The 25,700-nt window shown below is 33.6% G+C and overlaps 1 protein-coding gene across 3 annotated transcripts in view; it reads right to left on the bottom strand.

The window, feature by feature from the left end:
• Positions 1-8,991: 8,991 nt before the first annotated feature.
• The window catches only part of HS3ST5 (heparan sulfate-glucosamine 3-sulfotransferase 5), a 301,119-nt gene continuing 284,410 nt past the window's right edge, over positions 8,992-25,700 (bottom strand). For 2 of the 3 annotated variants that reach the window (XM_074310054.1, XM_074310055.1), the window contains exons 3-4: positions 15,693-15,831; positions 8,992-10,762 (exon numbers count right to left, since the gene is read on the bottom strand). In XM_074310054.1, coding sequence (XP_074166155.1) covers positions 9,832-10,762; positions 15,693-15,799 — 1,038 coding nt within the window. In that variant the 5' untranslated portion in view covers positions 15,800-15,831 and the 3' untranslated portion in view covers positions 8,992-9,831. Of the gene's footprint in view, positions 10,763-15,692; positions 15,832-22,323; positions 22,552-25,700 lie in introns of those variants that run through there. The other variant, XM_074310056.1, reaches the window with a different exon arrangement.

Genomic DNA, 25,700 nt, shown 5'->3' with positions numbered 1-25,700 from the left:
ACTTGTAAAACTGATGTTACTAAAATTAGGGAACATTTGAACTATTGAAGTATAAAATACAGATTAAGGAACTATTCCACTTTTTATTTAATTTCTTATTTTCTGTGCATGATGGTGGGATCAGGAGTATAGCTCATGGTGATAAAGTAGGGCAGGACTACTTTCCCATAAGGCATTGTCCTTTAAGGACATTACTGACAGAAATATTAAGGACTATAATTTCTGTGAGAGTATATCTTTGGACATAATGATATTCATTCTATAGAAGGAGTGCTGATATCAGGTGATACAATGAGTACAGAACCTTTACCTGTATGGGTAATATTAGCCAAACACGGTCTGGTTATGTCAAATTTTTATTTTTTTAAATATGGCTTTTGGATGAGATTATTTTCCATTTATTCTTGGGGAGGGAAGGACAGAAATTATAATCTTAACTTAGTACTGGATGATGTGATATCTTTTCTATTCCTTTGTTTTTTTATTCTGCTCTGGTTAAATATTTTATTGTTTCAATTCATGGTTATTATCATATATATTATTTGATTGTTCCTGGATAATTAGAAATGATCCTTTTTTTTTAAGAAGCTTTGAGATTCAGACAAGGTGAAAGTTCAAGTTAGAGGAAATAATTATAATCATTTAAATTACCTTCACTCTAAATTTGAGTTTATTTGAAACTAGAATGGAATAGTATGGGAGGACTTGAGATGGTGCACTTAGAGAAGAAAGAGAAAGGAAAAAAAAAAACAACTTGTATCTGCTTTACTGAAGGCTCTCCAACAATTCAAATTTTCCATTTTTTTGTCATCTTTGTCAATATTATGGATATGTTAGACATGTTGGATGTTTGTATTTTGTCCTAGAAAAAAGTGAGCTGTGTTGGGGACAAAGAATGGAAATATGAACTGTGTTTTAGGAAGATCATTATCTGTATATATGTTACATCTACCCAATAGAATATAAGCTTCTTGAAGGGAGGGACTATTTTTTTTTTTTTTTTTTTTTTTGTATTCCCAGGGCTTAGCATGAAGCATGCGTCAAAGAAGTATCTAATTAATACTTATTAAATTGAATTGAAATACATTGGCTTTGGTTCTAGTGTGATGACCAGATAATTTTGAATGAGCATGGAAACCATCATGATGACAGTATTAGATGGCTTGGGGTTTGGCATGGAACAACAAAAAGAAAAAAAATTAGGTAAATGTGGGCTATGCAAGTCAGAGGTTCAGGTCTTTAGACATCATGGGGATATAACATGACTACATTTTGAAAAGTTTAAGGCAAAGAAGCATGTAGAATGAGCACTGCCAACTTTGCCTCCTCTACACTTTTGAAGAGGGATAGCTTTATCAAAATATTCTAAAAAAATGCAAAGGGCCAGAGAGAATTATCATTGAAAACTGATTCTAGAAGTGTGCTATATAGTTATGTAGAGAGTTGATCAGTAAAGTGATCTGATTAATTTGTTGAGCTAATGTTTGAGGATTTGATTGTGTCTTCATATAAAGGGTATGGACATGTGATTATTAATCTCATTAAGAGCATTGGTGGTGGTGGTGGTGGAATTATCTATTGGGCAATGCCTAAAAAAGATTTTTGAGGGTAAAGATACCTTTTAAAGTTTCATTGATGGAGATGAATCAATTATCTTGATCTATCATAGATTGATTAGGAATGAATTGGTTGGTTCAGGCTTTTATGTTTGAGCTAATGAAAAGAGTCCCTTGTAGAGGTCTTTTTTCTTTTTGGAGAGATACTGAGAGAGTGCAGGGGAAGCCTGTACATGCTCATTGCCATTATACATATTCTCACCCATATAAATTGAAAAGTGGCAGATAGCAAGAGGCAGTTGTGAAGATCTTTCTATCACATGATCCTAGAAGAATTATTTCACCCTAAACATTTAATCCTAGCTGTACTTTCTTAGTCTGAGGGATATGAAGAATGGAAATAGCAATCACATGACTGATTGATAGGAGTTCCTAAACCCCAACTTTCTAGGGAGTTAAAGCCATTCATTCCTAGGCAACTTTAAGCTTCTTACGAGGGGAAGAGAAAGGTCCTATATATATATGGTCATGAAACTGGGGGGACCACAAAGGACTAAGTTATAATACAGTGGTACTGAATCTCAACTGTCTGCTGATGATATAATGAGCTTTTTTGGACAGTGAAGGTCCAATGATTATTTCTCTGATTTGTCTTAGTTTTGGAGAGAGTACAAGAATTAGGACAGCCCCAATAAGGGAAGTGTCCTGTGTGCATCCTATGTAAAAATGAGGCTCACCAGGAGGTAACTATCTAATTCAGTGGATAGAGCACTGACTCTGGAGTTGGGAGGATTCAAGTTCAACTAGCTTCAGACACTTACTAACTGTGTAACCCTTGACAACTTACTTAACCAATATTGCCACCAAAGAAAAGAAAATGAGACTTATCAGAATGATGGGGAGATGGTTTTTCTAGTAACTTCAAGTTCATTTCCCTTCTGAGGAGAACATAAACATGAGAAAGATACTATTTGTTTTGGAAGAAAAGAATTATTGGAGGAGGAGGGGGAAATTATATTGATTATATTGATTATGGATGACCAGGAATCCTTTATGACTTTCTGTATTTCCTGTTGAGTAGAGTAAAGGTTGTCCTGTATCTGATGAAGCTTTTTACTAAATACATGGAACTGGAGACCATTTCCCTCACATGTATGAAGACCTTGACAGAAGATATATACAAGCTAGATTCTGAGATTTCTTAGAGGCAACTCCAATGAGGACAAAATTAGAAATAATTGCAGGGGACACTGTTTCCAAGATTGAACCTATTTTCTCTCTGGGCCTAGAGCATTGGGTACTAGCCAACAGTTATAGCTGTTTTTAGGCCTAAACTTGTAGTTGCTTGTAAAAGACATCCTACAAATTTTAGCTTCAAGGTAAAAGAGAGCAAAACTTTTCACAGAGCCATGTGGGGATGTGGATGGTTTCAGCCACAACAAGCCCCAAAGTCAAGTTAAAGAGTGATTATAGAACACAGAATTTCAGAATTGCAAAGGAACTCAGTGGTCATTGGGTACAACCCATATTCTAAAAAGATTCTTTTTCACAACCTTTCACATACCCTCAAAAGGTCATCCATTTTTTTGCTGAAAGACCTCAGAGGGGGGAGCCTACTATGTCCTGAGGCAGTCTGTCTTACTTTTTGAAAACTTCAGTTGCTAGGAAGTTTTTTTCTGACATCATCAAATCTATATTTGCCTCTTTGCCACTTCTACCATCTGTCTAATCCCTCTTTGATGTGACAGCCCTTCAAATGCCTGAAGACAGCGACCATGTAGTGACATTGAGCTTTCTTCAGGTCATAAATCTCTTGCTACTTCAACCAGTCCTCACATGGCATGATTTTTAGGCCTTTCCCTATCTTGATTGTCCTTCTTTTATACCAGTTGTAGAGCCTGTAGAAATGAAAACTAGGAATGTAAGTGTTCTCTTTTAAAGCAAAAGATAATGCCAATCAGTAGTAAAGACTTTCCAGAGGCTTCTGTGTATTGGCAGCTATCATTATCTCTGTTAGGCTCGGTTACATCCCATCATAGTGTTGCTAACAATTTTGTGGGGGTTCTTGAATTCATCATCAAATATTTTCTATTAAATTTACTTACATTCTCTGGTGCTAACCTTAAAGGTGAGAACCTTACCTGCTAACCATTCTTTAATTCCTGTAGTTCCAAATTGTGGATTAAGGGTTAGCACAGAAGGGCTTTAAAAACCCAGATTCTTACTAAATACCAGTAGTATTTTGTTATTACCAGAAACTGTGTTTTTTATATATATTTTTAATGACTAAGTACAGAGGTCTAAATAGATGAAGATGTCCATGGTAGGTTACTTTGTTGTTCTATCATCAATAAGTACACTTTGGAAGATACACAGTTAACATGTGTTCATAAATAATGAGAATCCTTTATAGATTGCTCATGAAAATTGGTTATACTCATGTTTGCAGCAGACTGATATATTAATCACAAAGTGTCAAAACAAGTTTTGATTTTGTTTAAAGGCAACTCTATCCCCAGTGACCTGATTTTAAAGAAGAGGTTCTTTTTTTTTGGTGGGGGGGGATAGGAAGCAACCGTTTTCAAAGGGAATGCATGTCATTACCAAGACATTTCTAATCTATGAAAGAGTGTTATCATTTTCATAAGATTAATGAAAATATAATTTAAAAAAATCTAGGAGTGGTCAAAGATGTAAAAGGTTTTCACTTTATAAAATATCCCTTAATCTTCTTTGCCCCCATTTTGTGCTTACTCAACCTAAATTTTCCATTTGTAGTACATCAGAAAGGGAAAACAATAGTGGGTTACATTTTATGTTTGATATCAGGAAAAAATAAACAAACAATAATTATAACTACCTAATAGTGGAATAAGATACCTCGAAGGCAATGGATCCTCCATCAAGACAAGTCTTCAAGCAAAGATTGGATAACTGGAGTATGTTTTAGAAAGAATTATTTTTCAGGTATAATTTGAACTAGATAAACTCTGAAGTCCCTTCTAACTCTTGACATTCAGTTATTTGGTGATCCCGTATGACCCAAAGTACTGTATTTCTAAAGAAACACAACTTAAGAGAATCTATTGAACTTGATTTAGAGAAAAACTATTTTGAGGCATTTTATACAATTTGCATAAATACAATGGTTTATTGCAGTTACTTTAAATTTATGTATTAAAACAAATCTGGAAAAGAATTTCCAACACTTTGTTAGCACCATTTGTGTTTCCACATGTACTTGAAAGCAATTAAAATGAATGTTCTTTTAAAAAACATTTCTTGATTTAGACAGATTTCCCTTGGTTAGGCCAAATTATTGGGATTTAACTATATTAAATGATTAAGAAGAACATTTTGAAGTAATTTTCTTTGTTTAGCTTGTGTTATTTTTTCTTCTGTTGATAATGCTCAATGTATAAAAAGATAAGAATCAATATAATTGATGATAATAACATAATCTAGAATGATGTCTAATTTTCCAGCTTTTGACAAAATATATGTATATATATAGTGTCATGGAGACCTTCAAATGGAATGACAAATTGCAAGTAACAGCACTTGAATAAACATTACAATGCAAGAGCAGATAAAAAACAACAAAAAAGATAACCTTTTCACTGTTAAAATATGACACTGAAAATTTCATCTAGATTTAAGAAGCTGCTTTATGTTTCCCATGATGAAATACTCAGGATGAGAGCTATTCAAATATACGTTTCAGCCTAGAACTGATACAACTGCTAACTTTTTCTTTTTGGAAATAATTTTGTCATTTTTCTCTCTTAGATTGTTACCATAATCTATTTATTTATTTATTTGGCAACCTATTTTAGACTAAGGATCTAATAGATTATAACTCTAGCATGCCCAATCAGCCTTTTAAATAGTGAAAGAAAGGACTCAGTTATATAGATATTTGGAAACATAATGTTGACTTGGTTTGGTGTAGTAGAAAGAGTATTGTATTTGAAGACATTTGTGCCTGTTTCTTTATCTATAAAAGAATTTTGGACTAGACACAAAGATTCTTAATCTTTTTTGGTGTCATGGATCCCTTTGGCATTTTGGTGAATCCTGTGGACTCCTATAATATTTTAAAATAAATCAAACAAGTAGGACACAAAAGAAACTCAATTATATTGAAACACAGTAATTAAAATGTGAAAGAAATAAGTTTACAGATTCCCAGTTAAGGACCCCTGGACTAGAGTGTGTTTAAGGTCTCTTCCAGTTCTAACATTTTGTGATTCTGAATTTTTCCCTTTTCATCTAATATTTTTGGTATTTTGTACACACTCGAATGGCTTCCAATGTCACCTAAGGTTGCAAAATAGTTTGTAGGATTCTCTTCATAGATTTAGAACTGAAGGGACCATAGAGATCATCTGTCTAATTCAGCCTCTTTATTTATGAGGGAATTGAGGTACAAAGAGGTTAAATAGTATGCTTAGGATCACACAGATATGAGAGAATTCTTCAGCAGACCTTAAAAGCAACTTCTTACATCCTGTGCATGCTGCTATAATATCTTGGAAGGTTTCACTAAGGTTTGTCTATAAATTTTGTGGTTCTATAATCCAATGTAACCTTAGCAAGAAATGCTTTGTTAAATAATTGTCCTTTAGAACTCTGGGGGAGCCAGTTTGGTACAGTATGATAAGACCTAGAGTAAAAAACCATCTCTTCCATTTAATATCTGTGTGACTTAGAGTAAATCATTTTTCCTCTCTAGGCCTCAGTTTCCTAGTCTATAAAATGAGGTAGTTGGATTGGATGAAGTTCCTTTATGGCTGCTCTAGTGCTTTTATATCACATTTTAAATCTTTCCTATCCTGTTTGAATTTCTGAGCAAAAGGATATAATTGTATCTTAAGTGAAATCGGATATTTACTCAGATCACATAAATGAGGCCAGGCTTCAACTATGTGATTCTGTGGCAGGATTCTATGAAGTAACAAGATCAGAAACAGTACCCAATCAGCTAGCATTACTAAAGAGGGAATGTTATTTTCCAAATTTATATTAAGTAGGAGTTTTACAGACTTAAGAAACTTGGAGTCAGAAAAGACCTTAGACATCATTTAGTTCAGAAATGTCAAAAATAGCAATCACAACTGCCTATAATACTCAAGTGTAGCCTGAAGTAGATTAAAATGTAATTTAGACATATTTAACAAAATGAATGATAACACAATAAAACACGTCATATTACATTTTAAAGTTAAATCAGCATGCAATCTTCAGGGATCCTTATGAAGGGATTGGAGCTCCTATTTCTCTTTGAGTTTGATATCACTGATTTCATTTAATACACCTGAACAGAATCTCTTTTAAAACATTCCTCACACATGATCACCCAATCACTTATTGAAGACCTCCCATGACAGTGAACTCACTGAGATGATACTCTTACCTTTACGAATTTCTTGTTATGATTTCTTGCTATAAAGAATTTACAAGAGAAGAAACTTCCTCTAAGGAACCAAATTGGTATCTTCTTTGAAACTTATAGTCTTAGGGAATTTCTGAGGGCACTAAGAAATTGATAGATTTGCCTAGGGTCACATAGTAAGTATGTTTTAGAGATAAGACTTGAACCAAGGTTGGTTTTGGCTTCAAGATTGGTTTGCTAGCTATGATACTATAGCTTCTTTATTCAAAGAAATCAGGAATGTGCTGGAATCAGCTCTTACTGGCTCATGAATGTTGATTTTTAAATTTTCACTGTGAGCATTTATACCTTGAAAATTGACCAACACTACAAATCAGAATTTGATTTTTTTCTTTCATTGATTGTCTAGGCTCAAGAAAATGATGGGAAAATGTTAATAGTGCAGGTTAAACTTAAAAATCGGTCATGTACACATATCTACATATGTGTATAAACATATATGTGTATATATACATATATATGCTTATATATATACATATATATATGCTTATATATACATATATATATATATATATATATATATACATACAGTAAGCTGGTTCTTAATCTTTTACCAGCAAACTTTTAAAAATACTTTTATAATTGTGGTAATAGATACCTAATTCCTGTTTTTTTTGGAATATAGGTATATGTTAGTGAAATATAGAAGGATGAAAGATGGATCCACTGATTAAAACATCAACAAGGCCTCCATGCTCAAAAATCATTCTCCTATGTTTGGGTATTAGGAAGAATTAGACTCTCTATATTTTTTTAATCTGACTTTGTTTATCACACAAGAGGAATTTTTTTTTATACATTAGATCTGAGAATGTCACCCTGGAATCCTCTTAGCAGAATATATAGTGTGAGCCCTTAGCCCTACACATGTCTATGCTGACACAGAGAAATGGCATCTGTTGTTAATTAAACTTGCATAGGTACTTAAAATGTCACAACTAGACTAGCAATGTGGAGTATTACTGGAAATGGAAAAGCCACTTATTCATAAAAGCACATTGTCAAATCATGGAACAGGACAAACATTCTTTGGGGAACTACAAACTTCTTGTAGCCTTTTAATTGACTTATTTCTATCGTGTCTACCAATATCTTATTAGTCCATGCTCTCTAAAACATCTATTCTTGTACAGCTTTTGAGAGAGGCAAAACTGTGCAAGAAAAAGAGTCCTGGAGCTAGAGTCTGTGGACCTGGATTCAAATTCCTCCTCTGTCACTTATTACCTGTATGACACTGAGTGGATCTCTGTGAGTGTCAGTATCCTTACCTGTAAAAAAAGGTAGAGCTCATCTGTTCTGACTACATCTGAGATCTTTTGAAACCATGGAAATGTAGTTTGTTTTTGTTTACACCTCTTTCCTTGTTTTTCTGATACATATTTAAGCATAATACAGTATGTCTAATGTTTGTAAGACACACAATTTAGTATTCATTTCCCTGCATGAAAAAAATGAGCCATATGTTGATGCTGGTAATAACTACACTGCCTGCAACTTGATCATTTTTGAGCAGTCTAATATATTTTCATTTCAAAGAGTGAAGACTGAAATCTCGCCTTCTTTTCTGAAACATCAGCAGCTTTTGGTCTAAACAGATTGTAGAAATGGTCTCATCTTATTTGATCTAATTTCTCTGCTGGGCTGACTTTGATTAGAGCATCCAGGAAAATGTTTTGTTGTTAACACTATGCCTTGTTCTATTCATATGTTCCTTGTTGCTCTTCTAGCACAAGAGAAGCAAATGCGAGGGAATGAATTAATTGTTGCAAAGTTGTAGCTGATTAGCACTAGCATTCTCTGAGATGGTTATTAGACTTGATTTCCAGATGGCTGAGATTTTTTGCTTCACTTCACAAATACATTTCCTCAAGGGTAAAATATTAAAAGGAGGAGTGTACATACTTCTTATACCCTTTCATCTGCAGACACACATTGATGACCTATGGAGTCAGCAGGAGGTATAGGAAAATAAATGGAAAAGAAATTTCACATATAGTCATTTTAATCCATTCCCTTTTTAAATACCACAATAAATTTAATTTCCACAATAAATTAAATAGCCATATTCAGTTTACAAAATAGAATTACTTATTGTGAAACCAGTATTTACAAGCAATGTACACTATGTACACAACATTTCTCTTTGTTGACATACAACATAGAGGATAAAAGGTTGGACTCTTGGACATGTGATTGACATGCTATGGGTGACACAATAGTCCATACGAAAAAACAATAGTGCAAACTCACTATGGGAACTTTGGAACGATGTCAAATTATTATGAGATAAGACATTCTTAGAAAAAAGACAAAAACAGTATATGACTCAGTTTTACGGCACTAATTCAGCATCTGAATGAAAGAGTCAGTATTCCCTTAGAAATATGCATATCTTATTTGTTCTTCATCCTATACTTCCTGATCTATCCTGAAGCTTCACAACCCAATGTATATTTTCATATATTATCATTTGGCTTAGATCTATGAAAATGGCAAGTGATAACTTTGAGTCAAAGGAAGACTAACTCTTTGAAGAAGAGCTGAATTCATTTACCACTCTCAAATACCACCTCTTCTTTTTCTAAATAGCCTAAAAAAAAGATACAACTATGTAGAGATTAAATTGTTTTCAGTTTACTTCTCAGTACAAAAAAAATGGGTCCCACTGTTTATTTGGTCACACACTGCATATGTACAAGTATTCATGGGGTGAAAAAAAAAAGACTTTGATAGCTGTGTTTTGGAAAAGTGCATATTTGAATCTAAAGAAGACACTGTGTCCCTCCTGGCGCAACACTCAGTGTTGTAGAATATATTCATTTAGGGCCAGTTCAATGTTCTCCCAGTGATCTGGTAGAATTTTTGATTGAAAGGGTGAAAGAATTTGCGCAATTTGGTAATTACAGAGGGATCTACCTCTGGATGAATGCGTCCCTTGCTGCCTGCCAGGCACTTGTTAAAGACAATGTTAAACCGCAGGCAGTAAAACCCCCTTGTAGCATTGAAGTATAAATTGTATTGACTGATCCTGGGAGGAAGATTGAGGAACTTCTCCACTAACTGGAGTTCTGGCAGTGGTTCTGTAATGAGCCGATCTCCATCTACTATGTGAAACTGCTCAATTGGAAAGTATTTCAGCCATCTCTCCAGATGTTTTGTATAGATACTGGTCCTCACAGCCTTATATTTAGTGTTCACTTCACAGGTATTAGAGTCTATTGCCAGCTTTTCAAATTTGTAGTAGGTTTTATTCTTCCTCTCCTTCCCCTCTAGCACCTGAGTGTAATCAGAAATAGCTCTTGTTGTGGGTTCCCTGACAATGATCAGCAACTTGATAGATGAGTTCATTTTGTAAATCCTTTCTGGTACCTCTTCTGTAATAAAATAGGCAGGACTCTTCTCAATGGTGATTTGCTGAGGGTATGAAAATGGCATTTTCTTCCTGTACCACTCAATGCCCTTGGCATAATTCTCATCATTATCAAAAAAGTGGATTTCCTGGGAGGCTTTGACCACAGCAGGATGGAGATTTAGCATCTCAAGTAGGGCTCTGGTACCTCCTTTCCTCACCCCAATGATGATGGCTTTTGGGAGTTGCTGGACCAGGTTGTGGAGTCGAATCTGCTCCTTGGTGGCGTTGCCTTTCCGGAACTCGTGGAGAAGGCCACGTTTGAATTGCAGTGCCCGAAGTGGGATCTCAGCCTGACTGCGGGCTCCAAATCGACCTTCAATTGGGCAAATGGGTTGTAGTCTGCAAGCAACAAATGGAGATGTCAAGGCACTTATTAAAATTAATTCTTCACTTTCCTGGTTTTCAAGACTGAGTGAGCAAAGACTTTTAAAAGCACACACACACACACACACACACACACACACACACACACACACACACAAACTAAAACAAAAAACTCACTTCCCTCTCAGACTGCTGAAATTCACAAAGAGCTTATGTTTGAGGAATTTTATGTTAGGGAACTTAATATTTAATAGAGCACATATAATTGATGAGCTTTCTTTTTTTATTATTGCTCCTTAAAAATTTTTTTTTATTCACCAGGCACTTAATTAACTACAGCATATACTTGTGCTTATAGTGAAAGATAGACGAACAATATCAGTCATAATAATGGCTTTTTAAATAGCTTGCTGGTTAGCATCATTTGGAAAATGTGCAAATGTGGCAGATTTAAAATCTTTGATGAGTATTTTTGGGATGCTCAATTTCCTTGTACTTCTTTGGTATTTGAACATTCTAAAAAGCTTTGACATCTGATGAAACACACACACACACACACACACACACACACACACACACACACACACACAAACAATCCTAGGTCTCACCTACAATTATTTGCAACAACATGCAATCTACTAATATTAAAAATTACTAAGTCCTCCAGTACATGTAAACTTGACAATTTTTGTACTTAAGCATGTAGAGGAATATGCAGACGTATGTATGGCATTCTTTGCTTCTCTGTGTCTACTTATCTAAAGAGATCAAGGGTTCCCCCTCCTCTCAACCTTGTGATTCAGTAGAAAAGATAGGATGATTAGACTGTAAACTCCACCATGGGATTGTAGGCTATTTCAGGACAAGTCTGCCTTTGGCCATTCTTTGTATCCCCAGCGTTTAGCATAATGCCTGACACATCACAGGAGCTTAATAAATTCTAGTTGACTAACTAGACTTGTGATTTTACTGTTGTAGATAAAGCTATCTATATTAATGCCGATTGACTCTTCCCAACTTAAGATCTTAGATAGTTATCTAAAGTAGAATGTCAAACTTGTGTCTCACACATGACTGCAAAACTCATGAGTGTGTACTGAACCAGTCTGAATGTGTCAGTGGCAGGAATTGTATCCAAGTCTTCTTGGTTTCAAAACTAGTTCTCTATCCGTTCCATAAGGTTTCTTAAACCTCAAAGTATGAACATTTAAAAAAAATTAACTTTCAACAGCCAAGTGCAATATGTTTCATTGAGTACCTATGCAAATTTGCAGTCAACTAGTCCGAGGATGGAGCTGGATAGTTCCATGTTTCTCCTGCTAAGTTATAGGGGAAATTAAGCTAATTTCCTTTTTAAAAAAATTTCATAACAGGATAAAGAAAAAAGATGTTTGCATATGAAACTTGGTATTCCTTTTAAATACATAATAAAGTTAATACGTAAATTTCTTTTTTCCTTTTCCCCTACTTCTACCCCCAAATCAGGACAGCATATTGATTTAGAAAATTACAAATTAACATTACCCATGTTCTATTATATTTATATTTATTTTGTGAAATATTTCCCAAGTACATATTAACTTGGTTTAGTCTACATTTGTGAGCTTTTCAGTCACAGGTTGAGATATTATTATTATTAGCTGATATTTCCAAGAGAATGTAAATGAATGACAAGGATAGAGTATGAAAGTAAACTTTCTCCTTAGACAGTTCTGCAAAATGATTAACTACCTTTGCTGAAGGAGGAAATTATGATCACTATAAAGAGATAATATGATCTCATATCTTAACACTTTATCATATAGTTCTCCCATGCATTGAGCACAGCCTACTTTGTAGCATAGGTATTTGTGTTCATATTTCTTTTCTTTCTTTACTACATAAAGCTTCTCAGAACAGAGACTGAGTATATACTGGGTACTGAACATAATAAATACTTTATAAATGGTTGATGAAAGAATTTGATCAGATCAACAATTTCACAAGGTATGGCAAAGGCAGATGGTAATATGGAAAGAGAATTGAATTTGAAGCAAAAGACAGGGATCAAAACCCTGACCTTGCTTGTTTGCACCTATGTGATCATAGACTAAGTTAATTTTTCTTGGTAGGCCTCAATTTCTACATCTATAATATGAGTCAGTTAGATTAGATAATTACTGAGGAACTTTTAAAGCCTTTCATAGTCTGGCCTTTTATACTTTTCTGGTCTTTTTATGCTTTATTCCACTCTCTGTTCCTTGCATAAGACATGATATTTCTCAGTTTGTGCCTTTTCATTGGTTATTCCCACATCTGGAATTTTCTTTTCCTTTTTATCTCTGTCTCCTGACTTCCCTCAAGATTCATTTCAAGTCCTAGGTAATCATGCATGCCAACTTTTCTCTACTAGTTCCTTCTCTCTAAATTTATCTTCCGTTTTATGTTTTATTTATATATATATATACATATATATATTTATATATATTATTCATATATATATATATATATTATTTTTACATAATTGTTTGAATTATCTATTCCTCTTTAGACTGTGAGCTCCTTGAAGGCAGGAATCATGTTTTTTTCCCCCCCTTTCTTTGTATACCCAATTTTAACAGGATGCCTGGGCTGGTAAACACTTACATGATTATTGAATGACTGACTCTATAATGTCTTCCAACTTTGAACTTGTGATCCTATAATCCAATAATTGTCTTATCCTGAGGGTATAGTATATTTCTGAAATTCAGTTTTAATTTTCTCAAGTTGACCTAACAAATCAGGTTAAGCCTTTTTCAAGAGAAGATAATGTTGGCCATATGAACATATTTAATTACATCCTACTGAATGAAGTTTTTAATCACTCTGCTAAAGTAAAGCCTTTCTTGAGCCATCCTTACTTTATTACTCTCAAAAGGCAAACATTTGGATGTTGCTTGCTCTTCCTTTGTAAGCAGGTAGTGGGGTATAAAAAAGGGAGCACTAGGTTTGAAGTTAAAAGTCCTGGATTCAAATCCTCAGTGTGCTAAGAACTAGCTAACTACCTATCTATGTGACTTTGGAAAAAATGATTTCATCTCTCTCTGTCTCAGCTTCATCATCTGAAAAATGAGAGACTTGAACTAGATGATCCTGAAAGCCTCTTCAGACTGTAAATCCTATGTTAAATGCAGAAATCAAAAATAGTAGCATGGATATTCTGTTCTCTTAGAAGCAATGGGAGAAATATAATATTATTTCATTAAAAGAAAATATTTCAGGATTCAGGTCCTCAAATACTATATATTTATAGTATATTTATATACTATAGTATATGTTTATATATACTATTTATAGTATATGTTAATATACTATGGAATGTGGTCATCTAGATTATTGATAAGAAAGAAACTTTCTGAAAAACTTCACTATTCCCAGGCATAATCTGGCCACATTTTCAAGCAGAAATTTCTGGAGAAGGCCACTGGGCAATGCAAACCCTTACAAAAAAGATCAGATTTATTTGCATCAGGGAGAAAAAAAGAGATGAAAGAAGTAATGACTGGGGAAAAGGCAAATTATTAGGAGCAACTAATAATAAGAAAGCAATGATGCAGCTAGAGAGCCAAACTTCAGGTTATGCTATTTTATTGGTAGGCAAACATCAGCTTGTGAAACTACTGTCCCTTAGCAGCTCATAGGATCACTAGCCATGACTTGTTTCTAATTAGTGGGGAGCCTAGTTAGGCATTCGGAATTAAATTGTCAAAAGGACTCTCTATACAATTTCAACCTCTGCTCTGGCTGGATGATCATAAAGTTTTTGTTGCTTAAACTTTGAGGACTCAGACATATAGATCCTGTTCCAGGTCTTGGTTAGAGAAGGAAAGCTGAAAGTTGGCTATCATTTCAATTTTAAGCCCGGCTGCACTTTCAGAACAATGGGTACTGGGTTAGGAGAGGAAGCAGCAGGATTTCAGAACTTCAATCTTTCCAGTGGAGGAAATGGATTTTACAGAGTCAAGAAGTGAGAATGGCACAGCTTGTCTATTTCAACCAATATTTCCTTAACCTTTGGGGACCCCAGTTTCTTTCAGTTTATTCTTATTTCAGAAATTAGCTTTTCTGTTCTTCCCCTATCATTGAGAATCCAGGACTTTCCTAAGTTATTCAGTGTGAAGCCATTTGGTAGTGTTGGGACTCTCATATCCCTGATAACATTTCAAGTGTTTGCCTGCTTAGAGATATATCCTTAGCCTCTACTAATTTCTTTTCTTTGGATTTTCTAGGGTAATCTCTCAGAAAGATAGGCTCTTTGCCTGGTACATTCAGAGCCTGATTGAAAGCTGGAGTTAATTAACATAGTTAAAATTCTCCAAGCCTGCAGCCATCTTTCAAGTGCAATAGGATTTCCAAACTTGACGAGTTCCTTTGCAAGCTCATACATAATTTTAACTATTACAGTAACACATTAATTGCCCACTCATAAATTTGGAGATGATACATAAATACATCATCGCTGTTTTTGTTAAGGCTAGAGGTCAATACAGATGCATGCAGATCAGAATGAGCTACTGGAATTACATTTTTACCATACACTGTTTTATATTCCTTTTACAAAGAATTGCCTGTGCCTGCAGAATACAAATGCATATGGACAAATATCAGGACTTGGGCTACTTGAAATTTTTTTTCTCTTCTTTTTTCCCCTGCTCCATAGGAAGGTTCATTATTCAGAACTGCAGAAGATATATTTCATGGGAATTTTGGACAAAGAAAATAAATGGATATGCTTAAAAAGATGTCATATAGAAACATAAATCAATATTGACTCCATAGCACAATATATATATATACAGATGGATACATACATGTATATACACACATAACACATCTATGAATATATACAAACATGTGTAATGTATACACATTAAATAAATGTGCATTCATATGTGTGAGCATGTGTGTAGGGTATTCAACCTACCTATCCAAGCTCCCAACTCTGGCAACTAGATATAGAAGACTTCCAATAGCAAGACTTCCCAGCACAAAGAGCTTCTGTCTCAGCAACGCCTGCTGTTTGAATAGCATGGCCCTCCATCAATCTTCAGGACTTCTTCAATCTGTATAGACCAAAATATAGAAACCCCCCAAGAGCAAAGTGGTGATATATCAATTTATATTGGTTAATAGAAGTCAACTGGTTCTCATGTATGATGAAGGAATGTTCACCCCATCCCTGAACTAAAAAGAAAATGAACCCAAACTTAATTTATATCTTTACAAAGATTTAGAAAAAAAGACTTGGTGATTTAAGATTAGGAGACCCATATAGAAAATAAAATGAACAAGTTAGAAACTGTTCAACAATGTCCATAGTAAATGACAATGTGGAGCAATCACATAATTTCTTCTAAATCAATTCAAGTAAAAGGATATTGTCAGAAAAAAGAATATATACAACTTGAGATTTGAATGGCTTTGTTGCCTGTCATTTGATAGTTTTATCTCAAACGAATAGAATAAACATGAAAACATAAATTCCTATTTAGCCATGTTATTTTAATTATATTTTTAATAAAAAAAAAAGGAAAAGAAGGGAAGACTCACACACAAAAAAACAGTGTCAACTTTAAGAAAATGCGTCAATATACTGGAATAAGGATGTTCCAGATAAAAGGGGACATTAGAGGTCATACAGTGCAGATCACTAATTTTATAGGTAAGGAAATAGAAGCTCAAAAAGGCAAATGACTTGTTCAAGGTCACACAGCAAAGCCAACCAAAACTGGTATTGTTCTCATTCTCTTTCTATTACATCTCATTAATTCTCAGTGCAATTTACATAGGGTTGCCTTGATAGCTAGTTAAGAAAAGTAACTTTCCCCCCTGTAGCTTCTAAAATACTTTTTGTTTTATATTGCTTTTCATTTCCAAACATATTCCTCCATTCCCACATCTAGCAAGTTATTTCTCTTAACAAATTTTTTTTAAAAAGAGAAGAAAAAAACACTTTAGCCAAACTAATGTATAAACTGAGTTTGAAAGTATCTGCAATTTCCTATATTCATATCCTCAAATATCTTCAATTAATGGACACAACTGGAATTTTCATTTCTTCTTTTGGGACAAATTAATATTGTCATTTAAAATTATTTATTTTAATTTTTAATTTATAAAATACTAATTTCTCTATCTCACTCCCAATAGATTGATGAAAAACAAAATCTTTGTAACAAAAATGCATAGTCAAGTAAAATCAACTTCCCATATTGACCACATCTAAAAAAAAAACCTATATATTTATACACACACATACACACACATAACATATAAATCTGCCTTGAATCCATTCCCATTTAGTCAAAAGATAGTTAGGAGTCTTCATTATAAGTCCTTTGGAATACTGGTTGGTCACTATATTGTTTAAGATTCCAAAGTCTTTCAAAATATTATTTTAGAATCTTATTATCATATAAATTGTTCTCCTCATTCTGTTGATTTATGCATGATTTCATATAAATCTTCCTAGATTTCTCTGAAATCATCAAATTTATCATTTCTTGTAGCATCATTAATTTGAATGCCATAATTCGGTCATCAGTTCTTCCAAATGAATGGTATTTCTTTATAAAAAACATAACTAAAATATTAGTACATGTATGTCTTTTTCCTAGTTCTTTGATTTCATTAAGGCAAGAGACATAGTAGTAGTATTGCTAGGTCAAAGGATTAACACATAATGACTTTTTTTGGGCATAGGTTCAAATTGATTCACTTTACAAATAATGGATTAACATACCTATTTTCTTGCAACTCCTAAAATAACTGACATTTCTCTTTTATAAACTTCGTTAATCTGATGGGCATTAGTTAGAATCTCAGAATTTCTTTAATTTGATTTTGTATAATTATTAGTTTTTTGGAGCATTTTTTTATACGGCTGTTGATAGCTCATTCTTTTGAAAACTTTGGGTATTTACAAGTGGGCAATGGCTTTTAAAAAAAATAATAGCTTTTTATTTTCAAAATATTTGCAAAGATAGTTTTCAACACTCACTCTTGCAAAACCTTGTGTTCCATTTTTTCTCCCCTCTCCTCCCCTAAATAGCAAGTAATCCAATAAATGTTAAACATGCATAATTCTTATATATATATATATATATATATTTCCACATTTATCATGCTGTGTAAAAAAAATCAGATCAAAAAAGGAAAAATGAGAAAGAAAACAAAAGGCAAACAACCAACAACAAAAAAGGTTAAAATACTATGTTGTGATCCACATTCAATCCTCACAGTCCTCCTTAAGGCTACATATAGCTCTCTCTATCACAGGTCTGTTATTCTAACAGAAAAGAGCCAAGTCAATCAGAATTGATCATAGCATAATTATGTTGTTGCTGTGTACAATGTTCTCCTGGGTCTATTTACTTCACTTAGCATTTGTTTCATGGAAGTCTCTCCAGGCCTTTCTAAAATCATCCTGCTGATCATTTCTTATAGAACAATAATATTCCATAACTTTCATATACTATAACTTACTCAGCCATTCCTCAATTGATGGGCATCCACTTAGTTTCTAGTTCCTTGTCACTATAAAAGGGCTACCACAAACATTTCTGCACTTTCCCCTTTTTAATGAACTTTTTGGGATACAGGCCCAGTAGATTTACGATTGGAGCGAAGGTTATACACAGTTAGAGAGTCCTTTGGGCATAGTTCCAAATTGCTCTCCAGAATGATTGGATAAGTTCACAACTCTACCAACAACCCCATATCTCCTCCAATATTTATCATTATCTTTTCTTGTCATTTTAATGGCTTTTATTTTATAAATTAAAAAAAAATCCTATGAACTATGAAATACAGGATTTTTTGTCCTCATCATTTTGTTGTAATCATGATGTATATTATTTTCTTTTATTATGCATAAATGTTTGTCTTTCCATGCTTCACGGTAGTCTTCATATTTATTGCTATGGCACATTAACATTCCATTTATGTTTTTGCAACACAATTAATTTAGCCATGAATATCTATTGTACTTTGTTTTCAATTCTTTGCCAGAAAGTGCTTCTATAAAATTTGTGGTGTATATGGAAATTTCTTTGTTTTTCATTTCTCTCTTTGGAATATGTTCCTCTGAATAAAAGGGTATAGATATTTTATCTATTTTTTAAAACAATCATAATTCCAAGTTATTTTCTAGGATTATTGAAAAAAATATTACTTTACCCAAAATAAATTTCTGTTCCTATCTTCTGCAGTTCCAATAATATTAGCTATTTTATTCTTGTGTAATTTTTGCCAGTTGATTATGTATGAGGTGAGATCTCAGAGATAGATTTTTGATTTGCAATTATTTTAGTTTTAGTGATTTAGAGAATTCTCTAATTCTTTCATATGGTTGTGGGATATTTATGCAGACTTTTAATTGGGAACTCCCAGGTAAGGAAATTTCTTCTACCAAAACAAGTTGGAACTTTCCCTGAAACTAATTGATTGTCTTAGGAAATTATCTAACTTAGGAAGTTAGTGAGGTTGTGTGATTTACTCAACATCACTCTCATAGTCGTTGTGTTGCAGAGCTAGGATTTGAATTCAGATTGAATTAGCTTCAGGGCCAAGTCTTTATATTGTGAATATCTCTCATATAGTTATTAGAATTCTGTAAATCTTTTAAGAACTGCTTGTTTATGATTGATGATTGGTTCCTAATCATCATGTGTTTGTTAGTTATTATATATTTAGAATTTCAGACTTTTATCAGATATATATGGATCTAAAAAGGCTCACTCTTAAGAAATCTGATTTCCCTTTCTTGTTATTCTTTTTATAGATCATATTAAAAAAAAACAGGTTTAGGCTAATGGTTCTATTTATGGAATTTTTTGGATCTCTATGAAATTGAATAAATTAGTCATGATTTGTCCCTCTGTCTAAAATTATTCATAAGAATTGCTTCAATTCAATTGTCAGTTTACTAGTGTTATTATTAAATTTTGGAAGACATGTAAAGCTTCTGATTTAGTCTTTATTACTAAAAAATTTGTATTCTCTTTATCAGAAAAATTCAGAAATCATTAAAATGCAATTTTAATGAAATTCTAGATAATAATCTAAAGGGGCTACATAAAGTGCTGTTATGAGTTTTACCCTTAAAGAACTGACAATCAAGTTGGGCACATATTGAACAAATAGAGAACTAGGCAGGAAGGTCATGTGTATAGCAGGTAAAGCATCAGACATGGAGTTAAAAATAGCCTCCCACAAATCCTTCCTCAAACACCTATTAGGCACATGACTCGTCAAGTCACTTAACCTCTCAAAATCTCAGCTTCCTTATTTTTAAGATGGGTATAATAACAGCACATACTATTTTTTTCTAAATTTTTTTTCTTAAGGATCAAATATAATAACATGTAAAGAGCTTTGCAAACCTTAAAGCACTACAGAAAAACTAGGTCTTATTATTATAATGATAAATTTATATTAATAATATTTATTTAATACTAGTCATTTATAAATGTTAGCAAATGAATGTTGATCCTTGTTATGATAAAAATCTTTTGGTCAGCCAACACTTTGAATTATTATCAATACTTTATACATTAATAAGTGTAAGTTTTGCCCTCTTGGGAGGGAAAAGAGTTCATCTAAGTTCACTAGCATAGGTTTAGCTGTCAATAGGTGAAGTTCTTGTCTGATCAGCCAATTCACGTAGGGAGAGGCCCATAAGCTAAGCAGACACTTTGCAGAAAATACATCCCTTGATGAATTCAGATGTGGAAAATAGGAGGTAAAATAATGGAGATCAAATTCAGTGATTAGGCAACCAATAAGGAAAATAAGTGGAAGAAAGAAAAAGTAAGGGATCTGAAGCACAATTAAGACATACACACTAACTTGGAATAAAACTAACAAAAGGGTGGTGTTGAATGGGGGAGTAAAGGGCTTAGTCCCATATTAAGGTTGTGCTCCCAGGGAAGGGAGATGTGTTCCAAAGTTCTCTTTCCTTAAAGCCTGATTTTGGTGGTTGTCTGGGGCTGTCAAGATTCAGGGCACACCAGGAATTTGGGCGGAGGTGGGAGGTAGTACACAAGCTAGCTGTTGGAAAGATATTATTTTGAGGTATATAGCTATGCTAAACTAATATATATGTAAATATATTAATATATAAATATATATATAATCATATACTTATATACATAATTATACATATAGTATATATTATACATAGATAATACAAACAGTATTTGTATAAATATTTTATACACAGAAACATATATATGTATATGTATAAATTGTCCATGCTTGTCCATGAGCAAAATGTAATCTTATATACCCTTCCTTAAGGTGGAGAGGAGGGTGAGGGGAGAGATTGAAAGGATGTCATGAAGGCCTCAAGAGCATCAGGTCTCATATTATAATAATGGTTTCCAGTATCCATTATGGGAAAGCTGTTATATTGGTCTCCAAACCATTAAGTCAAAGCTTATTACAAATAAAAAAATGGAGAGATTGGTGGTATAAAATGTAAATTTCACCGAATGTATAATATTATGATAGTAAATGTTTATGTTGGAGCTTAATAAGAAACGGACTTGGTTAATTAATCCAGTCCTTTCTCTTTCCCTATCCCTTTCTTACCTAGCTCTGTTTTTTACATCTATTTACACACCCTCCAGTTAGTCATTCATTATTACTTTCCATGTATATTTGGTTCAATCTCCTCTCTTTAGTTTTTGCTTATGTAGTTCCCCTTCCTGAAGAAGAACTGGGTTTGAATACCAATCTGTATGCCTTGGGCTACAATATTTAACATCTCTGACTCAGTTTCTCCATCTGGAAAATGGGGAGAATATTTTCATTCCTTATCTCACAGAGAGCTAATTTGAGGAAAGCATTTTATAAACTTTAAAATCCTGATTTTGTTGCAATCTTTGCTTTTTATTAGATTATGCTACTACTTTTTCTCTTCTAGGGAAATAATCATCTTATACTGGAAGACTTTTCTGCTTTCCTCCAACTCTTTAAAAAAAAACAACAAACTATGATTTTTCCTTAAAAGGCAAGCTCAGATAGGATAAAGAACACTGGAATTCAATCAGAGGACCTAATTTCTAATTCCAGTTCTACTACTTAATGGCTATCTAACCTCAGGCAGGTGATTCAACTTCTCTGTTCTTCAGTTTGCTTCTCTACTTATTTTTTATTTATTTTTTTTAGTTTGCTTCTTTACAAAATAGAGATAGATATTGAATAGATCATGTCTTCAGACTCTGCCAGCACTAGATCTTATGATTCTCTTGACCTGTAAGCTCATTTTCTATTATCACACCTTCTTAATTATTTTGCCTTAATTAGTTTTATACAAATCCTATTTTTATTCTATTATTGTTCTGCTAAAGAGTAGATATAACAGTTTCCGGATAACATCCTCTCTCAATTAAAGTTTCTTCATTTACCAATCCCCTTCATTTACAAAGTACAAAGTGGGTAGCTGGTAATATGCCTGCTCTGTATCAGAATTTTACTCAGCCCCAAAGGAACTTATATTTTAGCTGGGAAGTTAAAACAATCAGAGAATGATGTTATCTGTAGGTACTTACCAACATGAACCCTCCACTCCAGTCAAGTTGCTTTCTTTATGGTTCCCTACATGTTCAATCTTGCTTTGGTACTCTTTCTCAAGGGTTTCCCTCTGTCTGGAATGACTTCTTCATTTTACTTGACCAATCCAAATCCTACATTTCCTTGAAGGTCCTGTTTAAGCTCCACCTCCTCCACATACAAGCTCTTATTATAGTGGGCTGCTATATCACATTCCACTTGATCATTTACTGACTTGGATTTTTTTTTCCCCATAGGCACATCTCCTTGCCTCTACTGATTGCAAATTCTTCCAAGGGTGGTACCAGATCTTCTGTTTCTTTTTATATTTCCCATAGTGCCTAGCATCACAGGTGCTTAATAAATACCTATTGACTTGACTTGTTCAGAATGTTTGAAAAAAGATTATCCTGACAGCAGAATACAGGATGAACTGGAGTGAGGGGCCAGTGGAGGCAGAAACCTGAACAGAAATGGAGTGAGTCATTTGTTTATTGGGATAATAATATCTACCTTCAGGGTGCTAGAAGAATTAGTCATTCTTTGCAATAGACTTTGAAGAAGAAAAAAATAAAATAAATGCTAAAGCTGTCATTGATAAAGTAATTGTGTTGAAAAACAAATGTAAGTTTATTTTTAATTACTTAGTGATTTTATTTTTAAGTTCACAGACCATTCAGAATGCTGACCTTCAAGAATTTTGCAACTGGAGGCTGGACTTTTGAATTTGTTCACTTGATTCAGCCCATCAACCATTATCCTTTTTCACCTGCTTAGCAGAAGGTATTTGTAGCAGGCAGAACACTGGGCCCTTTGGGATAACAAATTTACAGGCAATAAGCCAAACCAAGCATCTCAGCCCAAGTACAAGGAAGACAGAAGACCTTTTAAGAACAAGTAGAATAGATTAGAAGGTGTGGTTGTTGGATGGATTAGTAAATCCATATTCACCTGGATATAGTTGGGTGACATGATTTATAAAACAACATCGATTCTGGTTTTCATATTACTGGCCCTTTATGGAACTTGGACTGATGGTTTCTCAGTTTTTCTCTCTGGTTATAGGCATTGCCAAGAGTTCACACTCTCAGGAAGTAGAAATTAAAGAGATTTTGCTGTTGTACTAAAAGTAGCTATTTTTGTATTCCTTTTTATTTTAGCCTGAATCAATTCAGCTCATCAAGGGGTCACCTTATTTCCCCCTTAAATATCAGAAAATGCTGAAACAGGCCATTAAAATAGTCTCAAAAGCTGGGGTTGTATTGAAGCTTTCAGGTATGGATGATATTGTGCTGATTACATCAAGTTCTAGCCATTGCCAAACTTCTTTCATTTAAATGTTTGTCCTAATTATCCACACAAAATTGATCAAGTGGAAGAACATTGCCTATTTTCCACACAGAAGTCCCATATCCAGGGAAATGTTAAGATCCCATATGGACAAAGAAGGCTGATTGCCTTGATAATTCCAAATTCAAAAGAATTTAAGTAAGGCTACACATTCAAAGAATGATTTCATAATCTTTTAGTATAGCAGTAATATTCACAATAGTTAAATTTTGAAGGTTAAAAAAAACTTTTCTTGGGGAAGAGAAAAGGGATACTAACAGAAAAGACTGAAAAAGGATAATTAGAACAGTTTCTTTTTTGCTTATTTTCAGTCTTTAAATATCTTGTTGCCAGTAAAAAATCAGGATAATTACTATTTCCTCAGACATTAAAAACAATTTAAAATCTTAAGGGAAGAATTTTAAGGAAAAAGTATGCCACTTCTGTTGCCTGAGACTACAGCCAATATTGCATTAGCTCTTACCCTAGTGTCTATTGACCACTCTAGATTCCTAAGCTGCCCTGGGCTGGAAAAAAGTGACTCATTATGATTTTTTCTTAGTTTTCCCTGATCAGAATTTGGTGCATCTTTTATATTGTTCTAGAGAGAATATATAAAGAGGTCAGCAAAAATGCTAGTTTCACTAGAATATCTTGACTTTCTACTCATATCTGGGAATAATTTTTCTCAAAATTCAGAGCTGCCTTATGAAAATAACTAGATAGTCCATAATTTTACATTTCTCATCATTTCATCTATTATTTAGATGCTAGTAAAAAGAAAGAATGAAAACAAGGGGGAGGTAGTAGATGCTTTTAAGTAGGTACATACTTGAGCAGAGGAGGGGGAACCTAATTGAAAGCCAAGAGAAGGAATATGTGAAAGAATTTTTTTAAAACTCTTCCTTCATTCAATAATAATCAGGCCCATTTTAAAGATTGGTAAACACCAAAGACAAATGACGTTATGTTTTAGTGTAACATTAACCTTCTAACCCAATAAACTCTAACCAAACATTCACCAGTCATAGATTCTACTAGGAAGGACATCTAATTCAATGAATATTGATTGAATTTATCCAAAATTTATCTAACAGGATTCAGAACTTTAAACTGCTTTCATATATATATACACAAATTATCTTCTCCAAATTCTTAAACTAATGTCTCATCAGAGTGTGGAAGTGATGCTTGTTTATCAAAGGTTATTCCAGTAGAGTGCAGGCTCTTAGAAGTTCCCCAAATGGAAGCCTTAAATGTGGGCACAATGATTGATTGCATTCCTGTTTTCTAAGAATCAGTTATCCAAGTTCAGAAAGGCCCCAGTGTCAGACTGATTACAGGCTGATGGATTGTTTTTGATCATACTAACTCTCCAAGACAGTCAGAGAGAAGTTGAAATCTGCAATGTGAGGAAATATCCAACAAAAATCAAAGACTCTTTGAATATTGAATTATTTACATAAATTATCTCATTTAAAATACAAAAGAATCCTTTGAAGGAAACAGGAATTTAAAAAAAAATTCACTGAAAAGGAAATTGAGGCTTGTGACCTATCCAAGGTCATGTGTCTAATAAATATTAGAGCTAGGACTAAAACTTTGGTCTTCTGACATCTAGATGGATATTTCCACCACAGGATCTATATAGTTTAAATTTTTTAGCTTTTAGAAAAAACAACCATATTTGAAAAATCACTTTAGCAGTGAGGATTGAGTTTAGGTTAGATTGTATGAATTTATATTAAATCTAGCTAGTATAATTTTTTTTTTTTGTGTGTGTGTGTGTATATATATATATATGTGTGTGTGTGTGTGTGTGTGTGTGTGTGTGTGTGTTTTAAATTAACCTCATCAATTCTTGATGGCTCATAAGTAAGAGTAGACAGTGGAGACAGTGGAGACAGAAACTGAGAATTAGCAGGGTAAGAACAGCAAAAGGAAAGATTGCAATATTTCACTGCAAGCTTGATAATAAAGCGGTAGAAGTAAAATGAGAATTATAGTGCCCTAGAAGAGCAGCGAGGGCTTAGGAGACTGATGGTCA

This window comes from Sminthopsis crassicaudata, chromosome 4, assembly GCF_048593235.1.
Source record: "Sminthopsis crassicaudata isolate SCR6 chromosome 4, ASM4859323v1, whole genome shotgun sequence".
Lineage (NCBI taxonomy): Eukaryota > Metazoa > Chordata > Mammalia > Dasyuromorphia > Dasyuridae > Sminthopsis > Sminthopsis crassicaudata.
Note: the sequence above shows the minus strand (reverse complement) of the source record. Positions and strands in the feature narration are given on the sequence as shown.